Raw genomic sequence first — 26,146 nt, 5'->3', positions numbered from 1 at the left:
TGTGCTGAGCTCTGAAGGTGGAGCCCCCCCCACCCACCCCCACCCCACCCCCTGGGCAGCTTGCAGTAGATATCAAATATCATTCCAGTACCTTCCTTGGACCCAGTGCTGTGATTGGCTGGTGGAAAGCCAGGATTTGAACTCTAAGACCAGTCCCCACCTCAAATCTGCTGCCTGTTTTGTCCAAGCTGGCTGTGCTGACTCCTAGAAGCTAAAACTCGGGGTTAGTTCCTGTGATTAGTCTTTTCCTCATCAGAAAAGTGAAGAGAGCCACACCTATCCTGCAGGTTGTTGGGAGGGTCCAGTGGGTTCAGGAGTGTGCCATCTTTGTAAACTGTAAAGTTCATCGACAGGCCCGGCAGCCAATGCTCATAATTCCCCAATCACAGTCACCCAAGGTTGTAGTGAAAATATCAGCTCTACACACATGTTAAGAAAACAGATTTCATCACCATTCACAGTAGGTGTTTTCTTAATGGACCCCAATGTAAATGGCCAATGGGGTTCACTGGTACTTCTGGTGTATTATGCCAGTGGATGCCCTTGGCCAGCAGATCCCTCGCTGGTATCCACACCTTCTGGTCCCACCAGCCCACTGAGCTGTCAACTTGCCAAACATCTGTTGGGTTTGTTCCCAAACCCGTTCATTCCAGCTGGGTTTCCATGGTTACAGAACTCCATTGAATACCATGTCAGTGTTGGACCACTTTGTCCTCAGACCCGTCTACTCCCTCCCCTCTTTGGCTCTATAATGCAGAGGTCTGATTCCACTACGTCAGCCGGCCCCAGCTCCTTTCGACCGATGGGAGGCACTAGAAGGAGGTGGAAGGATGGCAGGAAGAGAGAAGTTCTTTATTCTTTGTCTCAGGGACCCTCCATGGCAGCTGAGTCTCCTCTGCGGCTCCAGCACATGCAAGACTGGCCCATCATGCTCCTGCTTCCACTGGGGACCCTAGCGACACCACTCCTCCTTGTGCCCCTCTTGCCGAATGGTGGCAGTGGCTTCCTGCTGTGGCTACTCTTGGGGCTCCTCCCCACCTCTGTTTGGCTTCACAGCTCTTCAATCACCTGGGTTGCCAATAATCCCTGAACTAACTTCCTTCCCTCCGTTTCCATCACTCAAAGTGGCTTCTGTTTTCCTAATTGGACCCTCACTAGTGGCGATGTGATGTTATTCATGGTATGATGCATAAACGGGGTTGTCTGTCTCTATGAAAACTTTCCAAGGTTGAATACCTTAGAAAGACTTGGTGAAGGCAAGTTGCTAAAAAATAAACTGAATTAGGTATGGGTGAAATGTAAAAGATTGGGCGAAAGAGTCAGGTCTAGATGCTACAGGGTGCTAATTGCTTTGTAAGCATCTTTACATTTGCATTCCACTCTAAAGAGGACAAATCTGGAAATTGTAGGAGACGCCTTCTGGGTTGGTTTGAGACAGAAGAACAGGAGGGAGGCCATTTATAAGTTTAAAAGTAAAATAAAGGAACATTACTATTTTTTTTAATGATTTCCTTCTTCAACCAAAATTTTGGATTAACCTGATCTAATGATTCAGAGGCTTCTAAGGTATCGGATTTTTTTTTTTCCAGTGGAGAACAAGAGGACACCTGACTGCCCACAGCATGCCGAGAGGGTGCACAGTCAGAAGTGGCAGGAAAGGGAATCCCAGGAACTGGGCACCTACAATGTGCCAGGCACACCCACAATATTTTTTTTCATTTAATCCTCTTTGCAATTTTGAGAAGTGGGTCCTGCTGTTGGCCCCATCTCACAGGCGAGGAAGCAGGCTCAGAAGAAAAAAGCCTTTTGCCCACAATCTCACAGCTCATAAGGAACAAAGTCAGGCTTTGGGAAGGTTCTTTCTGCTTCCCCAGGCAGCCTCCAGGAGTTCGAGCAAAGTCTGGCACATGCCTCTGAAGAGGCACATGGAGATTATAAGCCTCTTGAGGGAAAAACCAAACTTGTCGCCCAGTAAGCATTTGCCACATGGTCCCAGGAAGGCAGTAAACCACCTGCTGCACAAAAGTGCCCCTGGGCCCCCTTCCTGGGCCTGAACTCAGCTTCCCAGGGAGGGGGAGTCCCTCAGAGTGACCAAATTATAGGTGTTATGGGGGGCCCACTCTTATGTGTGGAAAAAACAGCCGAGTGCGTAGGGTGGTACGTTAGAAACTAGAGGTGGTGTCGGCAGAGTGGAAACAACTCCTGGGCTGGGAAGCAGGGGCCCGGGTTCCACTGACTCACGGGTGAGGTGGGGTGAGTCTCTGCCCCTCTGGGGGCCTCAGTTTCCACTTCTATTAAAGGGGGTCTTTCCAGTTGTGTTCATCTCTGATCTATTTCACAACATGGCAGACTCCAAAATGCTCCAAATTTAGTCAGGAGGCCAAGGCCCCTTGGCAGGCTCTACTTGTGCCACTGAGCGCACCCCCCTTCCACCCCCGCCCCCCGCCCCGGCTCTACTCGGGCCAGGCCAGCTGATGAGTTTCCAGCAGGGGCAGTCTATGCTCCTATGTGACTGTGATGGTTCTTTTCCTGCACTTACTCATAACAGAGCCCAAATTACATCACCAAGCCTCAGACAAGGAAACCAACCTTCATGGTGCCCTCACCCAGTTGCTTATCTCTTCGAGAAATGTGTTGTGCCCATTCTACAGGAAAGGAAACTGAGGCCCAGAGAAGGCAAGTGACTTGGCCCATAGTCTTGCAGCTGGGATCCAGCAGAGCTGGACTGGCACCAACTTGCCATTCAGGAAGAGGAGACTGAGCCTTCATGAGGGTCCAGATGAGGCACAGACAACGAATTTCCTAGGGCATCCCGCTCCCAGGTGACCCAGTGAGGCTGGGGGCAGAAGCAAGTCTCCCTGGGAACTTGGACGAGCCCCTCCTCCCCCAGATGCCCCTTCTGCTCCGTGTTAGCTTACAGAGACGACCGTGAGTCCGAGACTGGTGCCGGGGCCTTGCCCCAAGCTTGGGCTCCCTGGGAGAGGCCAGGTGGTGGTGCCCAGTCTGCAGAGGACTCTTGGAAACCTCGGGATTTAGCTTAGAGGGTGCTGCACAGCACTGTGGTGTCATGGCTGAGGCCCAGGTTGGTGAGCCTGAGGCTGACATTCTAATTGCACTCAGAATACTGTGTGGCCTTGCACAAGCTGACTTCAGTATTCTGGGCCTCAGTGGTCTGGCCCATGAAATGGGAGAGTAGAACTTATGAGGGAAATGGTAAAGCCGCCACCCTCCCCCACCACGCCTGACCTGGCTTCTGGGAACACGGAAGCGTGGCGTTGAATCATCCTCCATGTCTTTCCTACTTTGGAGTCTCCCTGGGAATGGAAGCATTCAAAAAGGGGCCGACAAAGGGCACTGGGAGCCAGGCGTGGGGGGAGCGGGGAGCGGGAGAGCAAGAGGAAAGACCCAGAAGCAGGAAAGCCCAGGCACATTAGGCTGGAACAGAGAACCCTACGGAGATGCACAGGTGGGCAAAATGAGCAAAGGGCCTTGAATGACTGGCGCGGGCCTCAGATCCCGAGCTCTGCACAGGGCCCCTTGGCAAGGCCATGTCACCACCTTTCCCTAGGAGGGCCTTTCTGAAGGCAGACAGGCCTCGGCATGAGCGCTGGTGGCACCCCTTCATGTGTTTCCCTTTGTACTTAATCCCAACTCCCCTGAAATCTCCCTGAAGTGCTACCCAGCCACACATGTGGACGCCTCTCCCCGGCTGCAGTGGTGGACGATGACCCGGGCAGAGCCACACGCAGCCCAGGGTGGGGGGCCTGCAGGGCTCCCGGCTGCCCGGGCCAACACTGGCCTTAATTAAAAAGGGGTCTCCCACAGGATCCAAACCGCCCCCCACGCCACTCCCTCCCCAGCCGCTTCCAGTTCTGCTTCTGGGCCACGTGCTGAGGCCAGCTCCACAAATAAAAGCCATCCCTTTTTGTTCTCTCTTTCTCTTTCTTTCTTCTTCTTCTTCTTTTTTTTTTTTTTTTTTTTTTTCTTAAAAGAGAGGGAGGCAGCCACAAGATCTTCTAAGAGGCTGTGACATCACGGCCCAGGTGACCGCCGCCCAGCCAATGGGCCAAGGCCGCGAGCTGACTTCTTGCATCCTGTGAGCTGAGGTCGGGTTGACACCGTGAAGGCCTGGTCCCTCAACCACAGAACCACAAGGCCAGGCCCTCAGCCGCCTTCAGGTCCCTGCGCCGGAGCTGGTTGGCTCCCGGTCCTCCCACCCCCAGGCCGCCCTCGCACCCACTGAGCTGAGCTCTGCCGGGGGCGAGCCTCATTCATTCATTCCCGTGGCGCTTGATACTGGGCTGGGTCTGCTCTCACTGCCCTGCGACTCCTGCCCTGGCTGCCGAAGGCCCCTTCCCGCCATCTAATGATACACTCTGCATACGCTTCTGTTGAAAATTTGTGGCGAGACATTCCTGTGGGACCTGGAATCCAAATTCTTGGGTACAAACAGAAACTTACTTTCCTTGGGGATTTTTTTTCTCTCTCGCTCACACACACACTCTCGCGTTCTTTGCTTTTTTCTTTTTCATAGCAGTAGGGGGAAAATAGGGACAAAACGAAAAAAAACAAACAAAAAGCAGCAGGGCACCCCCCCCTTGTTTTCAAAAGTAGCTAGGAAAAAATAAAACAACAGCCAACCAAGTCAATCCCAACCCAACCCCCTGAAGGGCTGAAACCTCGCCTTCCTCAGAGCGGGGCATGGCATCGAACAGCATCTTCGATTCCTTCCCGACCTACTCGCCGACCTTCATCCGCGGTGAGTAATGATCCCCCTTTCGGGTGGGGAGCTGTGGCCAGGCCCCGGACCGCGACCCTCCACCGCCAGCCCTGGCTGCTTTCAAGTGCCCGAGCTGACTACCTAAATCCGCTGGCTTCTGAAAGCCTGAGGTGGGAAGAGGGCTTGGTGGCCTCCGTGGTCTCCTGGAGTGGAACATCCTTGTGGACTTTCATCCTCAGCTGGTGGGGACTGTTCGTGGTGGGCGCAATGGATACCACAAGACCTCAAGACCTCAAAGGCCAGACCTCGGAGGGTCGTGGGGTGGAGAGGACACGGGGGTGTCCCTGTGACCCGAGGCTTCCTGCCTCACCATCAGGGCTCCTGAGCCCAGCTGCCCCAGCCCCTGGCCCACCCGGAGAGCTCAGACCCTCCACCTGTGCTCAGGCAGACACTCAAATATTCCGATCCCCCAGAGCCCAGCCAGCTTCTGACCAGAGCCATGGAGCAGGCAGGGGGCAAGGCTACACCTTAGGATCTAGAGACCTTCCCGAGGACTTCTCCTGCATGGCATTTTCCGAGTAATCCCTGGGGTGAGGGAAGCAGAGGGAGGAAGGGGCTACAGGCTTTTGTTGGAACTCGTGCAGCTCTGCGTGGCCTTGAAACTGGATTGGAGTTGAGGGAGCAGCCCTTGGGAAGGCTTATGGACTTGGTCCCGGGTAGAAATAAGTGTTTCTGGGTGGCTTCCACCTCTATTCGTGGCCTAGAGGAACCCAGAGGTCGGAGTTAATGTGCCTCAAAAAGGATAGGGTCCCGGGATCCCCCATTTGATACCTCTGATTGAGGCTAGAACTCGGGGGGAGACTGTTCCTGCCTCTGTCTGGCCCCCCTGCAGCCTTCCTCCCCGCTAGCAGGAGCCCAGAGGGGGCTGTGGCACCGGAGATTGGAGGTCAAGAGGCCCTGAGTCTGAGTCCCAGCTCAGTGGCGACTGTGCTGAGCAGCCTTAGACAGTTACTTAACCTCTCTGTGCCCCAAATGGAGGCCCCTCTGGCTGTGACATTCTGATCGCCTGAGGCTGGGAACGGACTGTGTATGAGGGCAGTGCCTCTGGGTTATACACGGGGATGAGTTCTCCTCCAGGACAGAAGGACTGAGGGGCATCCAGAGCTCCAGGGTTTGGGGGCCTGGTGCTGCCTCTTCTCAGCTGAGGTGATCGGCTGAGACACAGAAGTCGGTCTCACTGTCCATCTGCCCTTCTGCCCATCTGCCTGTCCTGCTGTGGGCTAACAGAGTGACTCTGAGCCCGTCCTTGAGCAGCCAGCTCTGGGCAGGGACTGAGGCACATCTGGGTGCTTATGGTCCAGAGGTTTCCGCGAGGGCTTGTCTGAGGGCTGGACCCATTCCTCCTCCCTGGAGAGAAGCTGAGGCAGGCTGTGTGGCCGCATGTGGGGGCTGAGTGGGGAGAGGCGGGGCGCTCCCATCAGACCTGCTTGTGGCTGGTGACCAGCAGCAGCCCGAGGTCTGGGAGCCGAGCGCCACGGGCTCCTTCCTTCAAGCGGCTCCCATTATAACGCTGTTCCCTTTGTAGTCCTCAGAGCTAATTAAAGGCAGTTCTGTGGCAAGAAAATAAGAGTTTATAAAAACCATTTGCTGGGTCTTTGTAATCTGTATTTCTCCCTCCGTGAGCAAGATGGAGAAATGTCGAGTTTAAAACAAAGGAAACTTGGGAGACAGGACTAAAGGGCCACCCACCTAGGATGGGCTCCTGATGCCATGGGGCCTGAGAGATGGTAAACGGTGACACAGAGGGAGAGGAAAAGGAGAGCTGGTGGCTTTGGGCCGGCTGTGCGCACAGAACGGGCTGATCCCTGGTGGACAGGGGTGCAGATGCGTCTTGTAAACCAGGGTCTGGGGGGAGGCCTCAGGGTCTGGGGTCTGAGGCTTTCCCTGCAGCTCCGTGTTCTGTCCCCATTGTCTGGCCCCCTCTCTCCTGCCCAGTTCTGTCCCCCACATTCTGCTCACTTCGGGGGATCTGTCTACCAAATTCTGTCTCTGGAGGCTCACAAGGCTGCAGCTGCCAATTCTGTCCCCAAAGAGATCCAACCTCTGGGTCCTGCGGTGCTCGGCTACATGCTGTCCCATGTAGGGTCCTTAACCTGCCCTGAACCACAGACCTTTCTGGAGTCTCAGGAAGCCTATGGACTCCTCAGAATCGAATTTTTAAACGCATAAAACAAAATACAAAGAACTATGAAAAAACCCCAAATCTATGGAAATACAGTTATCAAACTATATAAAAGCAAGTCTGTGACTCCGTGACCATGGGCCTCTCAGTGGAGATAGTAACGGCCATAATGCAGCAGGAACGGGCATACATGGTATTTCAAGAGAATCCGTGACAGCCCTGATGAGACTGGAGGATATCTGTGATTTCCATGGGTGACAAAATCACTGTGGCAAAAGATGCTAAATTTTGGTTAGAGGTCAGTGAAAGGAAAGCTGTCACGTGTTTCCCACTTGGGTTCACAGACCCCCCTGAATGCAGGCCTGCGGTCCCGGCTCCTCAGCAGGAGGCAGCAGAGCCAGCGGGTCTCACGACATCACTGCCCCTCGAGAGCTTTTAAGTTTGGCTTCCCGATTCCAGAACTCCTCTCAGTTCCCTGTGACAAAGAGGTTTGGGGAGAGCATGAAGAGGCATTTGATTCCCACACGAAGTAGAGGGTGAGGAAGAGACGTGAAGAGGGCGATGCTTAACCCACAGAGTTGGCAGACGGATGGCAGAATTCCAGGCACTGAGAGGGCAAAGGGGGCTCCTGGAGTGCCCCGAGCCCTGAGCAATTCACCACCTTCTCCCATCTCTTCGCCGGGACTCTCCCAGGTCGGAGAAGGGGTATGAATATTCTCTTTGACAAATGCGGAAGCTGAGGCCTAATGGTACACTGTGTGACTATGGGCAAGTCCCTTCCGGTCTCTGGGCCTCAGTTTCCCCACCTGACAAATGTGGGCAACGGCCTTGATGCTGCCCAAGGGCCCATCCACAACCCATGGAGGGCCAGCTCCTTTATTCTGGATCTGCCCCACGAGGCCCTTCTCTGAGCCCCCTGGGGGCATCCCCCTTGCAGCAGGTCCCTCCCACAGCACCCTCCAACTGCACCCCCCATGGACAAAAGCACTCTCCCCAGGACACTGAGGGAGGGCACCCCTCCAGGGAGGGAACTGGAGGAAATGGGTCTAAGCTGCCACATGCAGGAATTGGGAGACTCAGGGAGATAAAGGTTTTCCTTTATTCAGTAATTCCCCAAAAGCTTATCAAGGAGTAGATACCGAGATTCAAGCTGGGCTCTGGAATCAGACTCTCCAGGCTCAAGTCCTGACTCTGCCCTTCACTAACTTTGTAGCCTGGGGCGAGCCACTTCACCTCTCTGTGCCTCTGTTTCCCCATCTGTAAAATGGGAATGATGATTACACCAAGTTCATGGGCTCTGGAGAGAATTAAATGAGCAGGGTGCCTGGCATAGAGTAAGTGCTCAATAAATGCCTTCATTTTTTAAATTATCAGGAGCCTGGCCTTGTGCTGGGAGCTCAGGTACAAGGGTGACTAGGTCAGTCTCTCCACCCTTGAAAAGGTCACAGTCTGGTGTGGAAAGAGACGGGTAAAGTGAAAATTGCACTGGAGTGTGATAAATTTATAAGGCACAAAGAACAGGGGGCTGGGGGACCAGAGAGGGGGCACTGGTCAGCCTGGGGGAGGAGAGGACAGTCCTCCTGGAGCTGGGCCTTGCAGGGTGAGGGGGTGACAGACGGGGAAAGGATGTCCCAGGCAGAGGGAATGGTGGGCAAAGATGCAGAGGCAGGAAAGGATGAGATGACTGTGGCACCTCCTGGGATGGCTGTGGGCACCATGTGGGGTGAGGTGCTGGAAGGGGACCAGGACGGGCCTGTCTGGCCAGAGTTCTCTGAGCAGCGGTGGGCAGCTGCACCGCTGAAGGCACCTGGAAGGAACGGGAAACGGCCTCTCAGGTGTGAGGTGGGGTGAACAGAACGGCCCTGGGCAGGTCTAGCCGGGAGGTCTGACTCAGAGGTCACTGGATGGGAGGAGAGCTGCCGCGACCAGAGAGGTCACTCACCGTGTCCTGTGCTCAGCTCGGGGCAGTGGCTAAACAACAGAGGGCTCTCCCGAGTCCTGGGCACCCCAGGATGGTTGGTCACCCTGAGTAGAGCGCCCTTGGCCGCCTCCCTCCCCCATGACCCTGGGAGACGAAGGGGTTGACCGCCAGCCACCCACAGCCACTCTGGCACTTGCCTGGCGCCACCTCTGCCGGGGCCCTTTGATGGCAGCTCCTGAGTCCGCCCTGCACACGCCCATCTCCCCAGACCACCCTGCCAGTCCACAGTGCCCCCCAGGCGGGAAGGGCATTCCTGGGAGTCCCCCACTGGCCACAGGGTCTGGGCGGGCATGAGCCGGCCTCACACAGTGGGACTGTGTGTCCAGGCCTCACCCGTGCCCACAACGGCGGCCGGCGGCCCCCAGCGGCCCCACTGGTCACATAGAGAGCCCATTGACGCCTCAGTCTTGAGGTGGCCGCATCAAAGCTGAGGCCCGCTCGGCTACCTGAGAGGGTGGAGGAGCTCTAGGAGGGGAGAGGGGCCAGGAGTCAGATGCCCCTGAGCAACAGGGCCTGCAAACCTGACCTTCTAGAAGTCTCCTAGGGGAGGGAGGCAGAAGCACCCCCTGACCCCAGCCTCGCCTCTGAGCCGGTCCAGACTCCTCCAAAGGCGGAGAACCTGGGCTCTGGGCTCAGGGTTCAGTGGGGCGGCCGCAACACCAGCTCCTGCTCCCATCTCCTGGGGATGCCTCATCTGCAGACCCTTCCTCAAACCCACCAAGCAGGGGGGTACCCAGCTGGCAGCTGAGGAGTCTCACCCAATCTTCAAGACTGAGCTCAAGCACCCCTCTGCCAGGAGTCTTCCCTGGGACTACCTGTGGCCACCAGGGAGCCCTGGCCTCCTGGGAGCTTCCGGGCCCAGGCCGGCCTGGGGGACCAGCTAGTCACTCCCGCCTTGGTGCCCAGTAGCCTGCCTTACGTGCTGGAAGGGGACGGAGGGAGGTAGGAAGGGAGGGCTTTATCCCTCAGTGGATGTGGAACCCGAGCCCTCCATCACCCGCCTTGAAACAGCACATCCTGGAGGGACACAGCTGGGCTGGGAGTCGTGGCACTGGGGCTAGGAGCGAGACCTGTCATACGGGGAGACTCCACAAGAAGCAGGAACAGTGAGTGAATCCAGGAGAATGTTGGACCTGGCAGGCAGAGTGCCTCCTCCTCGGTTTATAGATGGGGAAACTGAGGTCCAAAGAGATGTGTGGTCTTGTGTGAAGTCGAATTCCGTAGCAGGAACACCAACTTTTCTCAACTACTCGGGAACCAGGCTCGCATACAGTTTAAGAGTCAAGCCAGGTTTAAGCTGTTAGATAGCTGGGTGACCCAACATGTTAATTCACCTCTTTGAGTCTCTTTCCTCCTCTATAAGATGGGACTAGAGTGGTTGCAAGGGAGAATGTGACCCTGCCCTGAAGCCCTGCGCACGGCACTGGTCTATAGCGAGTGCTCACTCAGCCCGGCCACCTCTTTGAGCCCCTCGGCCCCACCGCCTCCCCATGTTCTTTCACTTTCCACCCGGCAGATGTTCCCACGTATCACCCCATTGCTCCATCTCCAGCACGAACCACCTGGTGTTCTCAGTGCTGGAGAGAGGTAAGCATGGGGGAGACTGGAGCGGGACTGTCAGGCCTCTTGTCAATGGCTCCCAGAGATGGGGATGGGGAAGAGGGCATCCTCTGGGGAAGAGGCCACATGAAATGCAGTTAGTTACAAGCCCAGGCTGCAGCCAGGCCCCACCATTTCCTCACTCTGCGGCCTCGGACAAAGTGCCTCGCCTCTTTGAACTCAGTTTTCTCATCCGTACAATCAGGAGAACAAACGGTAGCCATCTCAGAATGTGTTGGGTGGGTTAATGAGATCGTGTATATTACGTACTTCATATAGGGCTTGGTGCAGAGGCAAGACCTCCATAATTATGGAAATTATGACTATTTCATGTTCCCGCTCCTCCTGGGCAAAAGAGTCTGACTCTGAACAGAATGGGGAAGGTGAGAAACCTGCCTCTCTCCTCTCAAGACCCAGCCTAACATATATACAATGGAATATTACTCAGTGGTAAAAAGAAACGAAATTGAGTTATTTGTAGTGAGGTGGATGGACCTAGAGTCTGTCATACAGAGTGAAGTAAGTCAGAAAGAGAAAAACAAATACTGCATGCTAACACATATATATGAAATCTAAAAAACAAACAAACAAAAAAATGGTCATGAATAACCTAGGGGCAAAATGGGAATAAAGATGCAGACCTACTAGAGAATGGACTTGAGGATACGGAGAGGGGGAAGGGTAAGCTGGGACCAAGTGAGAGAGTGGCATGGACATATATACACTATCAAATGTAAAATAGATGGCTAGTGGGAAGCAGCCACATAGCACAGGGAGATCAGCTCTCGGTGCTTTGTGACCACCTAGAGGGGTGGGATAGGGAGAGTGGGAGGGAGGGAGGGAGACGCAAGAGGGAAGAGATATAGGGATATATGTGTATGTATAACTGATTCACTTTGTTATAAAGCGGAAACTAACACACCATTGTAAAACAATTATACTCCAATAAAGATGTTTTAAAAAAATAAAAAGACCCAGCCTAAAGGCCGCCCCCTCTGGGGAGCCTTCCCGGGTTCCCCCCTTCTCCCCTCCAGGCCTCGGGAGTGCCCTGCCCCCGCCCTCACTCCCCCCACCCCCTCCTGTCTGGTGGGGTGCTCCTGGGAGCAGGTCAGGCTCAGCGCTTCTTGCTAAGAGGAGGGAGGAGACAGAGGGTGAAAGGACCAATGAATAGATGGACCAACACTGACCTCCAGGGAGGGTTCCAGCTTCTCCCCTCACTTCCCCTTTGCCATCTGGCTCGTTCTTTGAAACGCTTGCTGGTGGGTGCCTGAGCTCTCACATCCAATTGGTGCAGCCGTGTGAAGGGTTAGGTTCCTCTTTGGGGTTTTCTTTCGCGTCTGGGAAAAGTGTTTCTGGCAAAAGGTTCAGACTTACGTGTGGGCGGAAAGGGCGGATGCCATAACTTATGATTCGCAGGGGTGACCGAAATCAGCCCCCCCAGAACATCCTTCATTGTGTGACACTGAAAGTGGACACTGGTGGACTGAAATTCCACCACGCACTCGGCCCCTCTGGGGTGAAGCATTGCCAGCTGGGCTTTTTTTAGAACGCAGGGTCCAGTGCCAGTGAGTTCTCTGATCTGCTCACCTTTGTTAAGAGGAGAACAGCGGCTGGGTGTACAGCAAGTAGAAGGTGTTAAGGGAAGGAAAACTTGGGGTGCTCAAATGAAAGGGGGTGAAAAGAAGGGGCATGGGGAAGAGAAGGGAGGTCCATTTTGGTCATGCCCCTGCCCCAGACTCAACTCGCCCGGGTGCCCAGTGGCTAAAGGCCAACACTGCATGGCCCCAAGAAGTGCCCCCACCTTGAGGACTTCTATTCCATCCTCCCTCACTGAACCCGAGTTCTGCCCCCCCGTTACCCTCCATGGAAGAAGCCCTGCTGAGGCCTCACCCACAGCTCTGGGCTCCCTCATATCTTAGGAAGATGCCTCAGGGCCAGCATGGTTGGAGCCCCATGTTAGGAGTGGCAGGGGCTCATGGCACTGAGCCTGGCTCTCCCCTGTACAGCAGGCATATCCCTTTCCGGGCAGGCAGAGGAAGCCGCCTCTGGGAACAAGGCCACCTTAGAAAAAAGACTGGAAGGGCAACACGAAAATGTTGTAGTTAGTGCTACATGATGCAGTGATGGCGGAGAGCCTTTATTTCTAATTCTCTTGGTGATTTTTGTAGGTTTTCCAAACTTCTTTTTTTTTTTAATTTATTTATTTATTTATTTATTTTTGGCTGTGTTGGGTCTTCGTTTCTGTGCAAGGGCTTTCTCCGGTTGCAGCGAGCGGGGGCCACTCTTCATCACGGTGCGCGGGCCTCTCACTATCGCGGCCTCTCTTGTTGCGGAGCACAGGCTCCAGGCACGCAGGCTCAGTAGTTGTGGCTCATGGGCTTTGTTGCTCCACGGCATGTGGGATCTTCCCAGACCAGGGCTCGAACCCGTGTGCCCTGCCTTGGCAGGCAGACTCTCAACCACTGTGCCACCAGGGAAGCCCAGGTTTTCCAAACTTTTAAACACTGAACATGTATTACTTGTAAATTTAGGGGAAACTTTTTTTCAAAACAAGGAAGAGGAAGAGGCAGCCCCACACTCCCAGGAGCAGGTGAGCTGGGCCTCCCATCAGCCGGGGCTGCAGCGAGGGGTCGGCCTGCTCCTGCCCAGCCAAGGCCCCACCGGCCGCTCCTTGTCTCTCTTCCTCTTCCCAAATCGCTATGTCAGTCATCTTCCTCCCCGGCCCTCCCTATCTGGCTGTGGAGCAAGGGTCTGCCTTGGGCTGGGCAGAGCCGTGCATACAGCAGGTGCTTGGGAAATGCTTGTGGCCTGTGTTGTGGTCCCAATCTGAAGACAGTTTTTCCTGGAAAGGGCTGGTTTTCCTGGATTCTCCCATTCCCAGTGCCCAGGACTTGGGGTGTGATGTGGGCCAATTGGCGCTGCTGATCATTCAATGGACATTTATTGAGCATCACCTGCATGCCAAACACTGTCCTGGGCACTGAGGATTCAGGAGCAGACAAAACAGACAAAGGTGCCTGACCTCCTGGAGCTGACATCCTCGTGATGTATGGAAAGTTTGCCTCAGGGAAATGCCCCAGTGAGAAAGGCCAGCACCCCTTCGGCTTATGCCCTTCCTATCGGTGTAGAATCTCAGGCTCCTGGGACTTCTGTAACTTCCCATTACCCCATGGAACCCTCATCACAGCTCCTTGTGCTGGGCACCACTACCTCCATTGCAGAGATGAATAAACAGACAGACCCAGAGCGATGGGCGATGGACACTAACATTTCACAGAAGGAAGACACTGAGGAAGGGAGAGGGGAATCATGTTTGTTGATGATTTGCTGTGTGCCAGGCACTGTGGTGGTTCTAATTTCAGTTAATCAGTTAATCTCTAATCCATGTAGTAGGTGTTATCAATATTATCCCCATTTTACAGATGAGGAAACTGAGGCTCAGCAAAGGGAAGTAACTCACCCAATGTCATGTAGCTAGTAACCGGTGAAGCCCAAATTCATGTCAGAATCTGTCTGATATCAAAGCCAGCCTGACAAAACTCTCCTTTTTCTACCTGGCAGACATCTCTTCTTAAAGGCCCAGGCTCACCACCTCCTTGGAGCCCTCCCTGATTCCTCCAGGCAAGGTGATTCATATTTTCTTCTATGCAATTAGAGTACCTTCAGGCCCTTCTCAAATAATTCCAGAAGGCTTCCCAGAAAGGGTAGAATCTGAGACAGGTAGATCTGGGAAGGAAGGAACATTGGGGAGTCCAAGCAGAATTAATAGCATGGACAAAGGTATGGAAGAAGGACCACATAGAGAGGATTGCTTAGAAATGGGAGGGCCTGTGAGTCCTGTGGCGACGTTGAGGGAGAAGAGGCTGGAAGGAAGTTGAGCCAGGCCTAGAGGTTGGGCATGGCCTTCAAGGCAGTGGGGGTCCAGGCAGGATCCAAGCTGGGCAGTGATGTGGGGCAGAGCATCCTGTGATGCACCAGGCCGCTCTCTGAAATAGGCCAGTGTAGACGTGCGCCTGGAGTGCATGTAAGTGTGTGAACACAGACCACAGGGGCCCTCTCGCACCTGCTTGCGAGCCCTATTTTTATCACTCTCTAGACACACACCTCAGCAACGAAAGCAAACTTTTTCTCAGGCACATAGAGTGCGCCATGGATGGGATCGTCTGTGGTCAGACGAGGACAAGTCAGAGCAGCCAAAACGAGACCCATCCCCGGGAGAACCTGGGACCAGTGCCGGCGACACAATTTGCAGGGCACAGTGCAAAAGGAAAATGCAGAGCCCCTTGGTCAAAAATCATTAAGAATTTCAAGATGGCAACTGCAGAGCATGAAACCAAGCGTGGGACTCTTCTAAGCAAGGGAGCCTGTGTGACTGCTTGGCCTGCAGGCCCATGAAGCCGGACCTGCCTAAAACAGCCCTAGGCTGGAGGGGCCCTGGCCTGAAAATGAACCTCTGTCTGCCTTTCCTTCTTTTGTGCTTCATTCCTTTGACTTGTGCAGGCCTCCATTCTTCATGAGTCCACAATTTTTAAAACAATGATAATAAATTAAGCCTTGGGCAAGAGCATACCTTGAAGCTTTTAGAACCAGCAAGAAAGTTAGGGAAAACATAAATCCACCCGACACCCCCACCCCACCGGCATTTTAGGTTGTAGATCACCTGAAGGACCTAGGAAATTTAAAAATAAACTCTGTAATCTCAACACCCAGAGAAAACCACTAACATTCAGTGTATTTCTGTCTAGACTGTTTTTCCCTGTGTCTGGTTTTTGCCTCTAGAGGGTCTCTTCCCTTTATGGGTGAGGTCATACGGAGACTTGTGACATATCCAGGAACTTCACCAAAAATATTAACAATCATTATGCATATATGTCGGGATATGTCTTGGGAGAGTCTGGAGCAATGCTGTCCAATAGAACTTTCTGTGATGTTGAAAATGTTCTGTCTCTACTGCCCGATACAGTAGCCACTCACTGCGTGTGAATACTGAGTACTTGAAATGTGCCCACCCAGGTCCACGAGTGTGACTGAGACACTGAATTTTTAATATTATTTTATTTTAATTATTTTAATTTAAATAGCACATGTGGGACCATCCAGATCTAGAAGAGTGTATGCCCAACTGTTAACCCAGGTTATCGCTTGAGGTGAGGTTATGGAGTTTTTCATTTTCCAACTCAAAATGTTTGAAAAGTTTTATACCCAATCATCACAGATTGCTTTTGTAAGCAGAAGAAAGCTGCTGAAGATTTAAGTTTGTAATATATTCCATGCTATAGGGGAAAAAAAAGACTTTAGATTTTTAAAAGCATATCACCAGGGAAGATTGATCCTGGCAGAATGAGATCTATTTTTATTTTTCTTATCAACGTACAGAAAAAAGAATGTGGGGTTTAGAATCAGAAGTTGTGGGTTTGCCTCCTGTTTCTGCCACTTACTGGCTGTGTGGCCACTTAACCTCGTGAACCTCAGTTTCCTCACCTGTGAGATGGGGATATTGACGCTACTGACCTCGCCAGGATGCTGTGGGGACTGAATCAGACAGTGATGATGAGAATGCAGGGAACCAGCTGAGCAATGGAAGCAAGTTACTGGAGATGATTTCTGTAGAGGTGGAACCACTCGTCTCTGTGAGGGGCGCTGCTCACAGCTCTGCCATTTCCTAGAAACCAGGAAATGAGTGGGGCATCTCCCAACGTGTGTTCAGCAGATGTTTTCAGGTGTTGAGCAGAAATAAAGGGGGCTCATAAAAAGGAATGAAATAATGCCATTTGCAGCGACACGGGTAGACCTAGGGATTGTCATACAGAGTGAAGTCGTCAGAAAGAGAGAGACAAATATCATATAATATCGCTTATATGTGGAATCTAGAAAAATGGAACAGATGAACTTATTTGCAAAGCAGCAATAGAGTCACAGATGTAGAAAACAAACTTATGGTTACCAAAGGGGGAAGGGAAGGTGGAATGAATTGGGAGATTGGGATTGACATATACACACTACTATATATAAAATGGATAACTAATGAGAACCTACTGTATAGCACAGAGAACACTACTCAGTGCTCTGTGGTGTGACCTAAATGGGAAGGGAATCTAAAAAAGAGTGGATATATGTGTATGTATAACTGATTCACTTTGCTGCACAGCAGAAACTAACACAACATTGTAAAGTAGCTATACTCCAATAAAAATTAATTTTAAAAAAAGAAATAAAGGGGGCTCTGTGACCAAATAAGATCAGGAATGACTGTATCAAGCAGTGCTCCACAGAGGATTTTACTGCAGGACTTTTCAGAGCCTTTGATATGCTAACGAACATTGGCTCCTTGAAGGAGCTGGTGTGTTGAGAGCCCACTTTGGGAAAAGCTGCTCTAGGGAAAGCTATTAAATCCACCATAGCTGCAGGCCTGTGGGAGCAGAAATTGTATGAAACTTGAAAGGGAAATTTGCTGGATCCTAAATGCAAAAGGAAAAGTACAAAATTGGAATTAATAAATGCATAATTATCTAGAAAATATAAATTATGACAATTCAACTCTTAAATAGTCACATTAGCAGTAAACACTTACATGGCTCTTACTGTATGCCAGGCACTAAGTGCCTTACAGATCTTTGCTCACTCGATCCTCACAACCCTACAAAATAAGTGCTATTATTAAACCTGTTTTATCCATGAGAAAACTGAAGCCCAGAGAGGTTAAACCACCTGCCCAGGATCACCCACCTGAGGTTCAAACCTGCATCCGGAGCCTGTGCACCTCACCGCAGCACATTAGCTCTGAGTTAATTGAGGTTTTCCCAGATAAAGGAACATCCCTTGGCTTCCACTGGCCTCCTTCCTGGGAAGGGCTGGCGGCACTTCCACGAGCCTAGCCAATCAGAATCAGCTCTGCTGCTTTCTTGCTGGGTGAGTCATTGCCATTTCTGGGCTTCAGTTTCCTCCTCTGAGAAATGGGCCAGTAATCATTTGAAGACCAAGAGAGGGAGGTTTGTAAAACACAGTGCAAGGTCTACTTAGAAAGCACTTGATGTATGGTGGTCCTCTCCTTCCTCAGTGCACAGTTGGGGAAACTGAGGCATGGAGCAGTGGGGGCGGGGAGGGGCCGGGGGGGAAAGTTGAGCCAAAGTTGAGCTCAGAGAGCACTCCAAGGAGCCAAGCCAAAATCCCATAGCTGGCCCAGTCCTCGCATGGCACAAGCAAAGGGCTCCTTTCTCATTCGGCAGGGAGGGGCCCCTGTTATCCCTCTCATAACAGCACTTTGAGCACTTTGGTGGGGGCCTCTCCCTCTGGGCTCCTCTCCCTGGGACGCCCAGCTTTCCCAGGGGTCCCTCCCACCTAGTGTAGGTTCTGTGTGATCCAGCACCACACCCCAAACCTACTGCCTGGGCATCCTGCAGCAGTCCTCTAGAATTCCCCTCTTGGGTCCTCCATGTGGAGTGAGGGGCACACACAGACATGCCTCTGCCCCTATTCATGGACCACCCTGCTTACCGGGGGGATATATTCCCCTGCCCTGGGTCACCTCTGAAATTGACTCATGCCAGTACTGGGCTCAGCACTTGATATAATCACTACTAACTCTGACAAACCCAAGCAGTTGGTATTTTTGTCCCCATTTTGCAGAGGAGGAAAGTGAGGCCCAGAGAAGTGAAGTCACTTGCCTAAGTTCCCAAAGTTTATAGGTGGTGGAGCTGGGGTTCAATCCCAGGCTCTCCTCACCACTGCCACGATGTCCCCCATAGGCACAGCCTAGTGCACAAAAGACAGCTCCTGAGTATACGTGCTAGACACACACACACACCCACACTCCCCCTGCACCCCTGCATGTCAGGGGCTTTGTTGCTGGGGTGGAAGTTGGGTGACTGACCCTCCCGTCTGAGCTGGGTCCCTCCCTCAGGCAGGGCCAGCTTCGTGAGCTGTAACCCATGGGGTGCTGCAGGGCTCCAAGCTCAGAAGGTCCCCACACTTGCGTTTAATGCTCCGCGGTTGCCTCTCCACATTCTTAATACCTTTATCTTTGGCTAAAAAGGGGCTGCTGGGGGGTGCACACCAGCTCAGACTCCAGGCCTGCCCCATGCTCTGAGTGGAGGCTTGTCCTTCGGCCAAGGCAAGAGGGGAGCTGGACTTCTCGGCCCCCTGCCCGGGCAGGCCCCAGGCCAGCACACAGCCCCCTGCCCCGAGGAGGCTTGGCCCAGAGTGGTGGGCCTGGGGTGGTGAGTGGGCTCCTGATGGCCTCCCTGCCTGAGCAGACAATGGACTGGTGAGGCAGGCACCTGGCCTTGGCTTTTGGACACACCGTGGCCCATGAAAAGCTCATAAAGGCCCCTGCTGGCTGGGGGAGGCGGGACTACAGCTCGTAGGGGGTCAAGCTGTGGTCAGGGTTGGGGCTCAGTCTGTGACCATTTGGGAGCTCCGATTAGGGCCTGTCTGTCTTGTTCAAGGCCAAGTCCCCAGTGCTGAGCTAGATCTGACTCTTCGGAGCGCTCAGTAAATACCGCTGGAGGAATGAATGAGTGAACACAGTTTTCCCAGGGGAGCCGAGCCCTGGACCCCGGGAGGATCTGCACTTGCAAATTAGCCAGACCTGGGTTCGAATCTTAGCTCCACCACTTACTCCCCGAGGGTCACATTTAAGCTCCCTTTCCCTCAGTTTCCTCATCTGTACAAGGGAGAGAACAACAGTTCAGACAATTAACTAAGACAGTATTTCAAGTGCTAAGCTCCGCCCCCGGCCCCAGTGAAATGCTCAGGGTGTGAGAATTAAGACGATTTATATTAAGAGGCTCTAGAGACACCTTCCTCCTCAAAGATGTGTGGTATTCAGCCTGGCTCTAAGATTTCAGGCTTCAACATTTTTTAGGTGTTTTTCTGTATTTGACCAAGTTTTTTCATTGTGCTCATTCTACTTGTATCACAGGGGCAGGGGTGTGTTATGTGAGACCCTCAATGAATGTTATTTATTAACAGTATTGTTTTAAACAGACAATAAAAAGGAGGCAAGTCAGAGTCAGCTCCCCTCAGGCCTTCACTGGGGTCCCAGTTCCTGGAGGCCCCGACAGCACCAGGGCCCTGGGCCCAGCGTGCCCCCCTCCCCCACGTGGGCCCCTCCCCCACAGATGCCCCATCCCACATGATCCCCTCCCCCACACGCAAACCTCCCCCACATATACCCCCTTGTCGCATGTGCCCCTTCCCCCCCGTACACCTGCCCTGCATACACCCCTCCCCCACGTGCATTCCACCTTCAGGTTAGACCAGCCCCAGCCATGGGGTTCTGGGTGAGACCTGTGGTTGTGGTAGGGCCTGTCACAAGCTGCCCCTGTTCAGCAACCAAAGTCTGGTCCCCCCAGGCCCATGTGCCCACTGGCCCCCATGCTCCTCCCACCCCCACCACGTACGTGTGAACACACACACACACACACACACACAGAGGCAAACACACATCAGAGGCCGCACCCACTGTGATAGACACCCGACTTTTCAGGAACCCCTGTCTGTGGGGACCAGGGACACCTGGTGGTGTGGTCTGAGGGAGGCCGCAAGGGAAGCGGCTTTGCCCCTACCCAGGCTGGTCCCAGCTACTCCGGCCAGGAATTTCCTCCTCTTCCTGGGGGGCCCCCAGACACCTGCCACTGGCCCCTGTCCACAGCGCTAATGCTTCTCGAGCCTCATGGGAAACCCAGGACTGATGGGACAGAGTGGAGGCCCCAGCTCAGAAGGAGGTTCTCCAGCTGGGAGATGCTTCAGAGATGCCCAGAGGGGACTCATGATCTGACAAGTGGGAAAACTGAGGCTGAGACAGGAGGGTCTTGCCCTGGGTCACCCCAGGAAGGTGGAGGCAGAGGGGGTGGAAGCACACAGCAGAGGGGGCAGTGAGGAAGGCAGGCCTGGTCCAACCTCTCTGGGCTTCGGTTTCCCTGCCTATCACACGGGGACCACTCGGGGACCTTCCAGCTCCAACAGTCTGATCTGCTGGGAGCTCTGGAAGGCTCCAGGGAGCTCCAGGTGAAGTCCACTCAGCTCCCTGGCTGGTGGGGGAAAGAGGATGCAAATAGGAGGGGTCCCCAGGGACCTGGGTTAACCCCCTGAACTCATTTCTGGCCTCTTCTTCCTGTGGGGTTGGTTAAAAAATAGCCTCCCATCTGCCGGGGCTGGGGGGGTGTGGTGGGTAGGCTCCACCTGGGGCTGTCAGGTCTAGGACTGAGACTTGCCTGCTCCAACCCCGCAAGAACCAGGCTTGGCTGCCTCTGATGACGTGGCCCGTCTGACAAGAGTTCTCTCTTCCTTTGACTCAGCGGTGAGTATCACCACGGCTGTGCTCAGAGAAGCCGCATGCCCAGGAGGCTGTCATCTGAGTCCCTGCTCTCCCATTTTACAGATGGAGAGGGTGAGGGCACACACGGCATCAGGACAGCAGACAGAATCTGGCCCACCCAGCTTGTAGGCCAAAGCTCTCTCCTTACTTCCCAGTGATGCTGGGACTCTGCCCCATCAAGTAGCAGGCAGCAGGGGCAGGGGGTCTAGGTCTTTGCACCCCCAGATTACAAGGCTCACAGCTCTTCAGGGTAGAATCAGTGGTCTACAAAGGTGCAGCCCCTGGAGGGCAGAAGAGTCAGTTTTACACTGAGTCAGGCCAACCTAGGGTGAATCCCAGATGCCCTGTTTCCCTGCTCTGTGAGCTCAGCCAAGCCACTTCGTTCTCAGACCCTCAGTGTTCTCATCTGTAAGATGGGAGATAGTCATCCCTACTTCCAAGGGTGATTGTGGGGATGCACAGAGATGCACAGGGCCTGGTATGAGGTAAGTTCAGTCATTGAATTATTAACACACATGATGTCTATGCAGGCCTGAGGTCGTGAGCACCCTCAGAGATGTCTGAGGCTGTTTCAGTTGGAACCGAGTGTCTGAGATGGAAATCATGAGCCTTAGACCATAATGCGGACAAATGGCTAAATGAATGGGTATCTTCAGCCTGGATGGAACCAGTGAGGCCTTGGATGTAGAGGGGGTTTTTCTTCCGAGGAGGTCAAATAACTCCCACAATTTCCTGCCAAGCCCAGAAAGCCAAGGCGAATGGTAGGAGCGGGACTGGGGAGCAGCAGGCAGGTGGTGTCGAGAGCCCAAGAGTGTCCACACGGGGCTCCCCATCCTGGAACACATCCCAAGGGAGGGACCAGGGATGAGGCTAAGACATCCACACTGGGGTGTTCTAGCAGTGTCTTCATAACTGAGATCCAGAAACACCCCAAAGGGCTGACCACGAGGGAATACCACGGTGGTCCAGCTGGAACTGGGGGTGGGTCTCTCCACACACTTACCCCCACCATGCCCCATCAGTGTAGTTTTGTCACCTGCCGTCAGGGAGAGGATCAATATCAAGGGGAAATGCACACTGTATGTTGGTGAGTTTCAAAAGCAGATTCAAAACATGGACTACAGGTTCCCACTGTTAGAAAAGAAAAGAAGGAAAGACAGAGGGAGGGGGGAGGGAGAGAAGAAAAAAAATCTATACATATAGTAAGAATACCAGAAGGCTGAAAACCAAAATATTAACAATTGTTCTGGGTGGCAGGATATGGGTGGTTTTAATTTTCTTCTGCATAATTTTATTACTTTCCAATTTTTCTTTAATGAATGTATATTATTCTTATTATCAGCAAAAAATGTGTTTTGTTTCAAGACATGAGGGGGTAGGGATTAGAGATTGTTCTTCCCCTTTCTTAGACTCTAAAACTGAGGCCCAGAGTGGGAAAGATGTCCGTTCATTCCCTCGTTCATTCATTCACTGCTCATTCATTCATTCATTCATTGGTCCTTAAATGCTTCTGGAAAGTCCCTTAGAGCCATGTTCAGTTCTAAGTTCCTCGGCCAAAGAGCTGAAAATGACTCAGTTCTGTCCTCAGGGAGGTCACAGTCTTGGGGAGTAAAGGACAAAACAACAAGTCCTTACAGTGTGTTCAGACAAGGGGCCAAGTCCTCCTGGGAGCATCAGAGACAGTCTCACAATGAAGGGGAATTAGGACATGGTTTTGGTGTACGAGCAGGAGTTCTGCAGTCAGAGAAAAGAGGGAAGCCACCCCTCACAGAGGCACCATGGTCTATTAGAGAGAAAGAATCCACTATGTGTAGGGAAGTGAATTAGGAGATAAAGCTAGAATGTTCTGTGAGCCAGGGTCTTCGAGGGCCCTGCACTGCCTGACTCTGCCACTCGATGGCTGTGTGACTGAGAAAGTTACTAAACCTCCTGGGCCTCAGTTTCCTCATCTATAAAGTGGGCTAATGACCCCATTGGGTCACTGCAAGAACTGAGTAAGTTAGTAATTGTAATGCACTCAGAACGGTACCTGGTTTATAGGAAGGGCCATGAAACTGTTTGCTTTCATTATTTGCTGTTATTTATCCTGTAGGAATTCTGGAAGCCAAAAGGATTTTTAAGCTAGAATTTAATATTCATTCATTCATTTATTTATTTCACTCATTCAACGGATATTTATTGAGATCCTAGTATGATCCCAAGCACATTTTTAGGCACTGGGAGTAGAGTTGCCAGACAAAATACAGGACACCCAAATTAGTTGAATTTCAGATAAACAATGAATGACTGCAATCGTTGGGACAACTTTACACTAAAACAGTATTTGTTGTTTATCTGAAATTCAGTTTAACTTGGTGTTCTGTATTTTTATTTGCTAAATATGGCAACTCTAACTGGGACTGCAAAACCAAATGAAAAAAAAAAAAATACCCTGCCCTCCTGGAGTTGACATTCTGGTGCTGGGGGAGGGAAAAGACAATTCATAAGTGAAAGTGTAATTTATCAGGCAATGATAACTGTGCTAAATAAGTATAAATCAGGGAAGAAGGATGTATTAGTTTCCTATCACTGCTGTAACAAATCACCACAAATGCAGTAGCTTAAAGCCCATACATTTATTATCTTACAGATCTGGGGGTTCAGAAGGCCTATGTGAGTCTCGCTAAGAGCAAGGTGCTGGCAGGGCTGTGTTTCTTTCTGGAGGCTACTGGAGAATCCATTTCCTTGTCTTGTCCAGCTTCTAAAGGCCATCTGCTTTCCTTGGTTAGGGGCCCCTTCCTCTGTCTTCACAACCAGCAACATTGGGCCAAGTCCTTCTCATGCTGACATCTCTCTGGTTCCCCAATCAGTTTTCCATCTCACGTCTCCCTCTGACTGTCCTCTTCTGCCTCCCTCTTCCACTTGTAAGGACCCTTGTGATGTATTAGGCCCACCCAGGTAATCCAGAGTAATCTCCCCATCTCAAAGTCCTTAACCTTCATGATATCTGCAAAGTCCCTTTTGCCATGTGAGGTGACATATTCAGTTTCAGTGGTTGGGATGTGGGCATTTTTGGAGCCATTACTCTGCCTACTGCTGGGTCTCCAAGAGGGCCTCTCACTGGGGTGTCAGGGACTTGACTGAGGTGGGGAGTTGAGCCATGCAGACTGAATGTAAAGGCTTTCCAGGCAGAGGAAACAGCATGTGCAAAAGCACTGTGGTGGGAGTATAATTGTGTGTTTGAGGACCAGCGAGGAGGCCGCGTGGCTGGAGTGGGATGAGGGAAGGGAAGAGTGGAAAGAGATGAGGACAGACAGATGGAAGAGTGGGGGGCAGTTGTGCAGAACCCCACAGGGCTGATTGAAAGGGGAGAATCAGTGATGCCCCTTCCCACTCCTGGCCCTCAACTGCCCTCAACCCCTGCCCCCAGTACCATCCTGTTCTGCTAAGCTGACACCCACTCACATCAAAGGCCAAACTCCGCTCAGAAGTATCGCAAGATGAGAAGGAAAAGGGATTCAAGGGAGTTGGACTCAAGGATCTTCAAGGTCTTCCCAATATCAACCAGCTGTGATTTCCACACTCTAAGACCCTCTGATTCTAGGGATATTATATTCTAGGACAAAAGCCTCATAACTGTGTGACCTTAGGTAGGTTACTTAACTCTGATGAGACTCGGTCTCCCCACCTGTAAGTGAGGGGACCATAGAACCCAGGATGCACGGAGTTTAACCGTATAAAGTGCTCAGCACTGCGCCTGGCACACAGTGAACACTCAATAAATGTGAGTTCCGATGACAAAGATTCCGCCATTCTCGCAGTGTCTCAGAGCCTGGAGCCCGTGACCCTGTCTCCGGGAGCCTGACATTGGCCGGCTGTGGGGTTCCAAGTCTCCGGAAGGCCCCTACACTGCCAGCGTGCCCCCGATGCCCTGGCCTTCCCCACGTGCTGGGTGGCATGCCTACCCCACAGCCACATGAAAGGCCATTCCCCCAGGGTGTTCCCACACCTGGGAAAACCGGCAGCCTGCCCGGTGCTGGCCCCGCCCGGTGGCTAGAACACCGGGCAAGATCAGTGAAGCCCGGCCGGGCTCCCAGGGCCGCCACCTTGTTCCAATCAGGGCCGGGCGCCCTCTGCTCCGGACCCCTGCACAGCCCCCAGCGCCGTCCCTTCCAGGCCCTGCCCAGCGGCCCACGTTTCTAGCCCCGTGACCCCTGAGGAGCGGTGCCCATGGCCTGACTCCACTCTGGCTGCCGCCTGCCTGGGCTTGGAGGTTGAAGAACATGCTGGACAGTGGCGCCGGCCTGAGGAGCCCCAGGCCGGGTATGGGGCCTGGTGGGGTCCTGGCATTGGAGCACAAAGGAATGCAGTACAAGCCCCTCTCATCTCCAGCCTCAGTTTCCTCAGCTCTAGGTCAGGCTACTTCAATTCACCCCAGCTGGTTCTCAGGGCTATTGTGGGAGAAGCAAAAAGGGGGAAAAGGGGAAACAAGTTTTAGAATCATGGACATGCCCGGTGCAGAGGAGGTGGGAGAAGGCAGGTGGGAGAAGCTGCTTCCTGCCGTGCTGTGGGCCCTCCCACCAGCTCCCCTCTCCCTTCCTCCACCTGAGTCTCCTCAACCTTCAGGTCTCGGCGCAGATGTCACCTCCTCCGAGAGACCTTCACTGACCCGCCTGTCTAAGGAATTAGTGACCACCCACTGTCTATCTTCGTGTTTATGTATTTGCCTCCTTGTTTATCTTGTGCCTTCCCTGTTGGAGTCAAAGCTATCGTGTCCATTGCTGTATCCTCAGCACCTAAAATAACCCCTGGCACATAGTAGGTGCTCAAAAAATGTTTGTTGACTGAATGAATCTAGCTAGAGCCTCCTCCTTCCTTTGCTTATTTCTCCTTTTCCTTTCCATCCGAGCTCTTCCCCCATCAAGTGCAAGGCTCCCCGAGGATAGGACTGGGAACATTTCCCCCTGCGCTCCTAGGATGGGACCAGGTCTCTGTGAGCTAAGGACTTTCAGAGCATCAAGCCCACCCCTGATTTGACTGAGGTTCAGAGATGGGGCAGTAAGAGGGTGCAGCCCCCATCCAGGGTCTGAGCACATTTTATGATCCCATTCCAGAAGTCACTCAGGGACACCCAGAGATGCACAGGTGATGAACGTCACATTCTTGCCAGGGACAAACTCATGCCAACAGCAAACGACAAAGAGTGCCCGGTGTCTGAGCCTGTGGCCCAGACACGCCAGGCAGGGATTTATGAGCTTGCTCTAGCCTCTGTTTGGCTCTGCCCATATCCTCAGCACCTCCCCAAGGGCCACAGGCCTGCTAGGCGAAGAGGGAGGGACACAGGCTCATTGCATAGGGCTGGTGTCA

General features: G+C 52.8%; 1 protein-coding gene across 1 annotated transcript in view; it reads left to right on the top strand.

The window, feature by feature from the left end:
- Positions 1-4,686: 4,686 nt before the first annotated feature.
- Positions 4,687-26,146, top strand: part of RUNX3 (RUNX family transcription factor 3) — a 61,234-nt gene continuing 39,774 nt past the window's right edge. Inside the window, exon 1 of the mRNA XM_059895759.1 lies at positions 4,687-4,759. Within this exon, the coding sequence (XP_059751742.1) occupies positions 4,702-4,759 (58 nt within the window). The 5' untranslated portion in view covers positions 4,687-4,701. The remainder of the gene's footprint in view (positions 4,760-26,146) is intronic.

The sequence above is a fragment of the Balaenoptera ricei genome, chromosome 1, assembly GCF_028023285.1.
Source record: "Balaenoptera ricei isolate mBalRic1 chromosome 1, mBalRic1.hap2, whole genome shotgun sequence".
In the NCBI taxonomy this organism is placed as follows: Eukaryota; Metazoa; Chordata; class Mammalia; order Artiodactyla; family Balaenopteridae; genus Balaenoptera; species Balaenoptera ricei.
The sequence above is the reverse complement of the archived record's forward strand: the minus strand, read 5'-3'. Positions and strand labels throughout refer to the sequence as shown.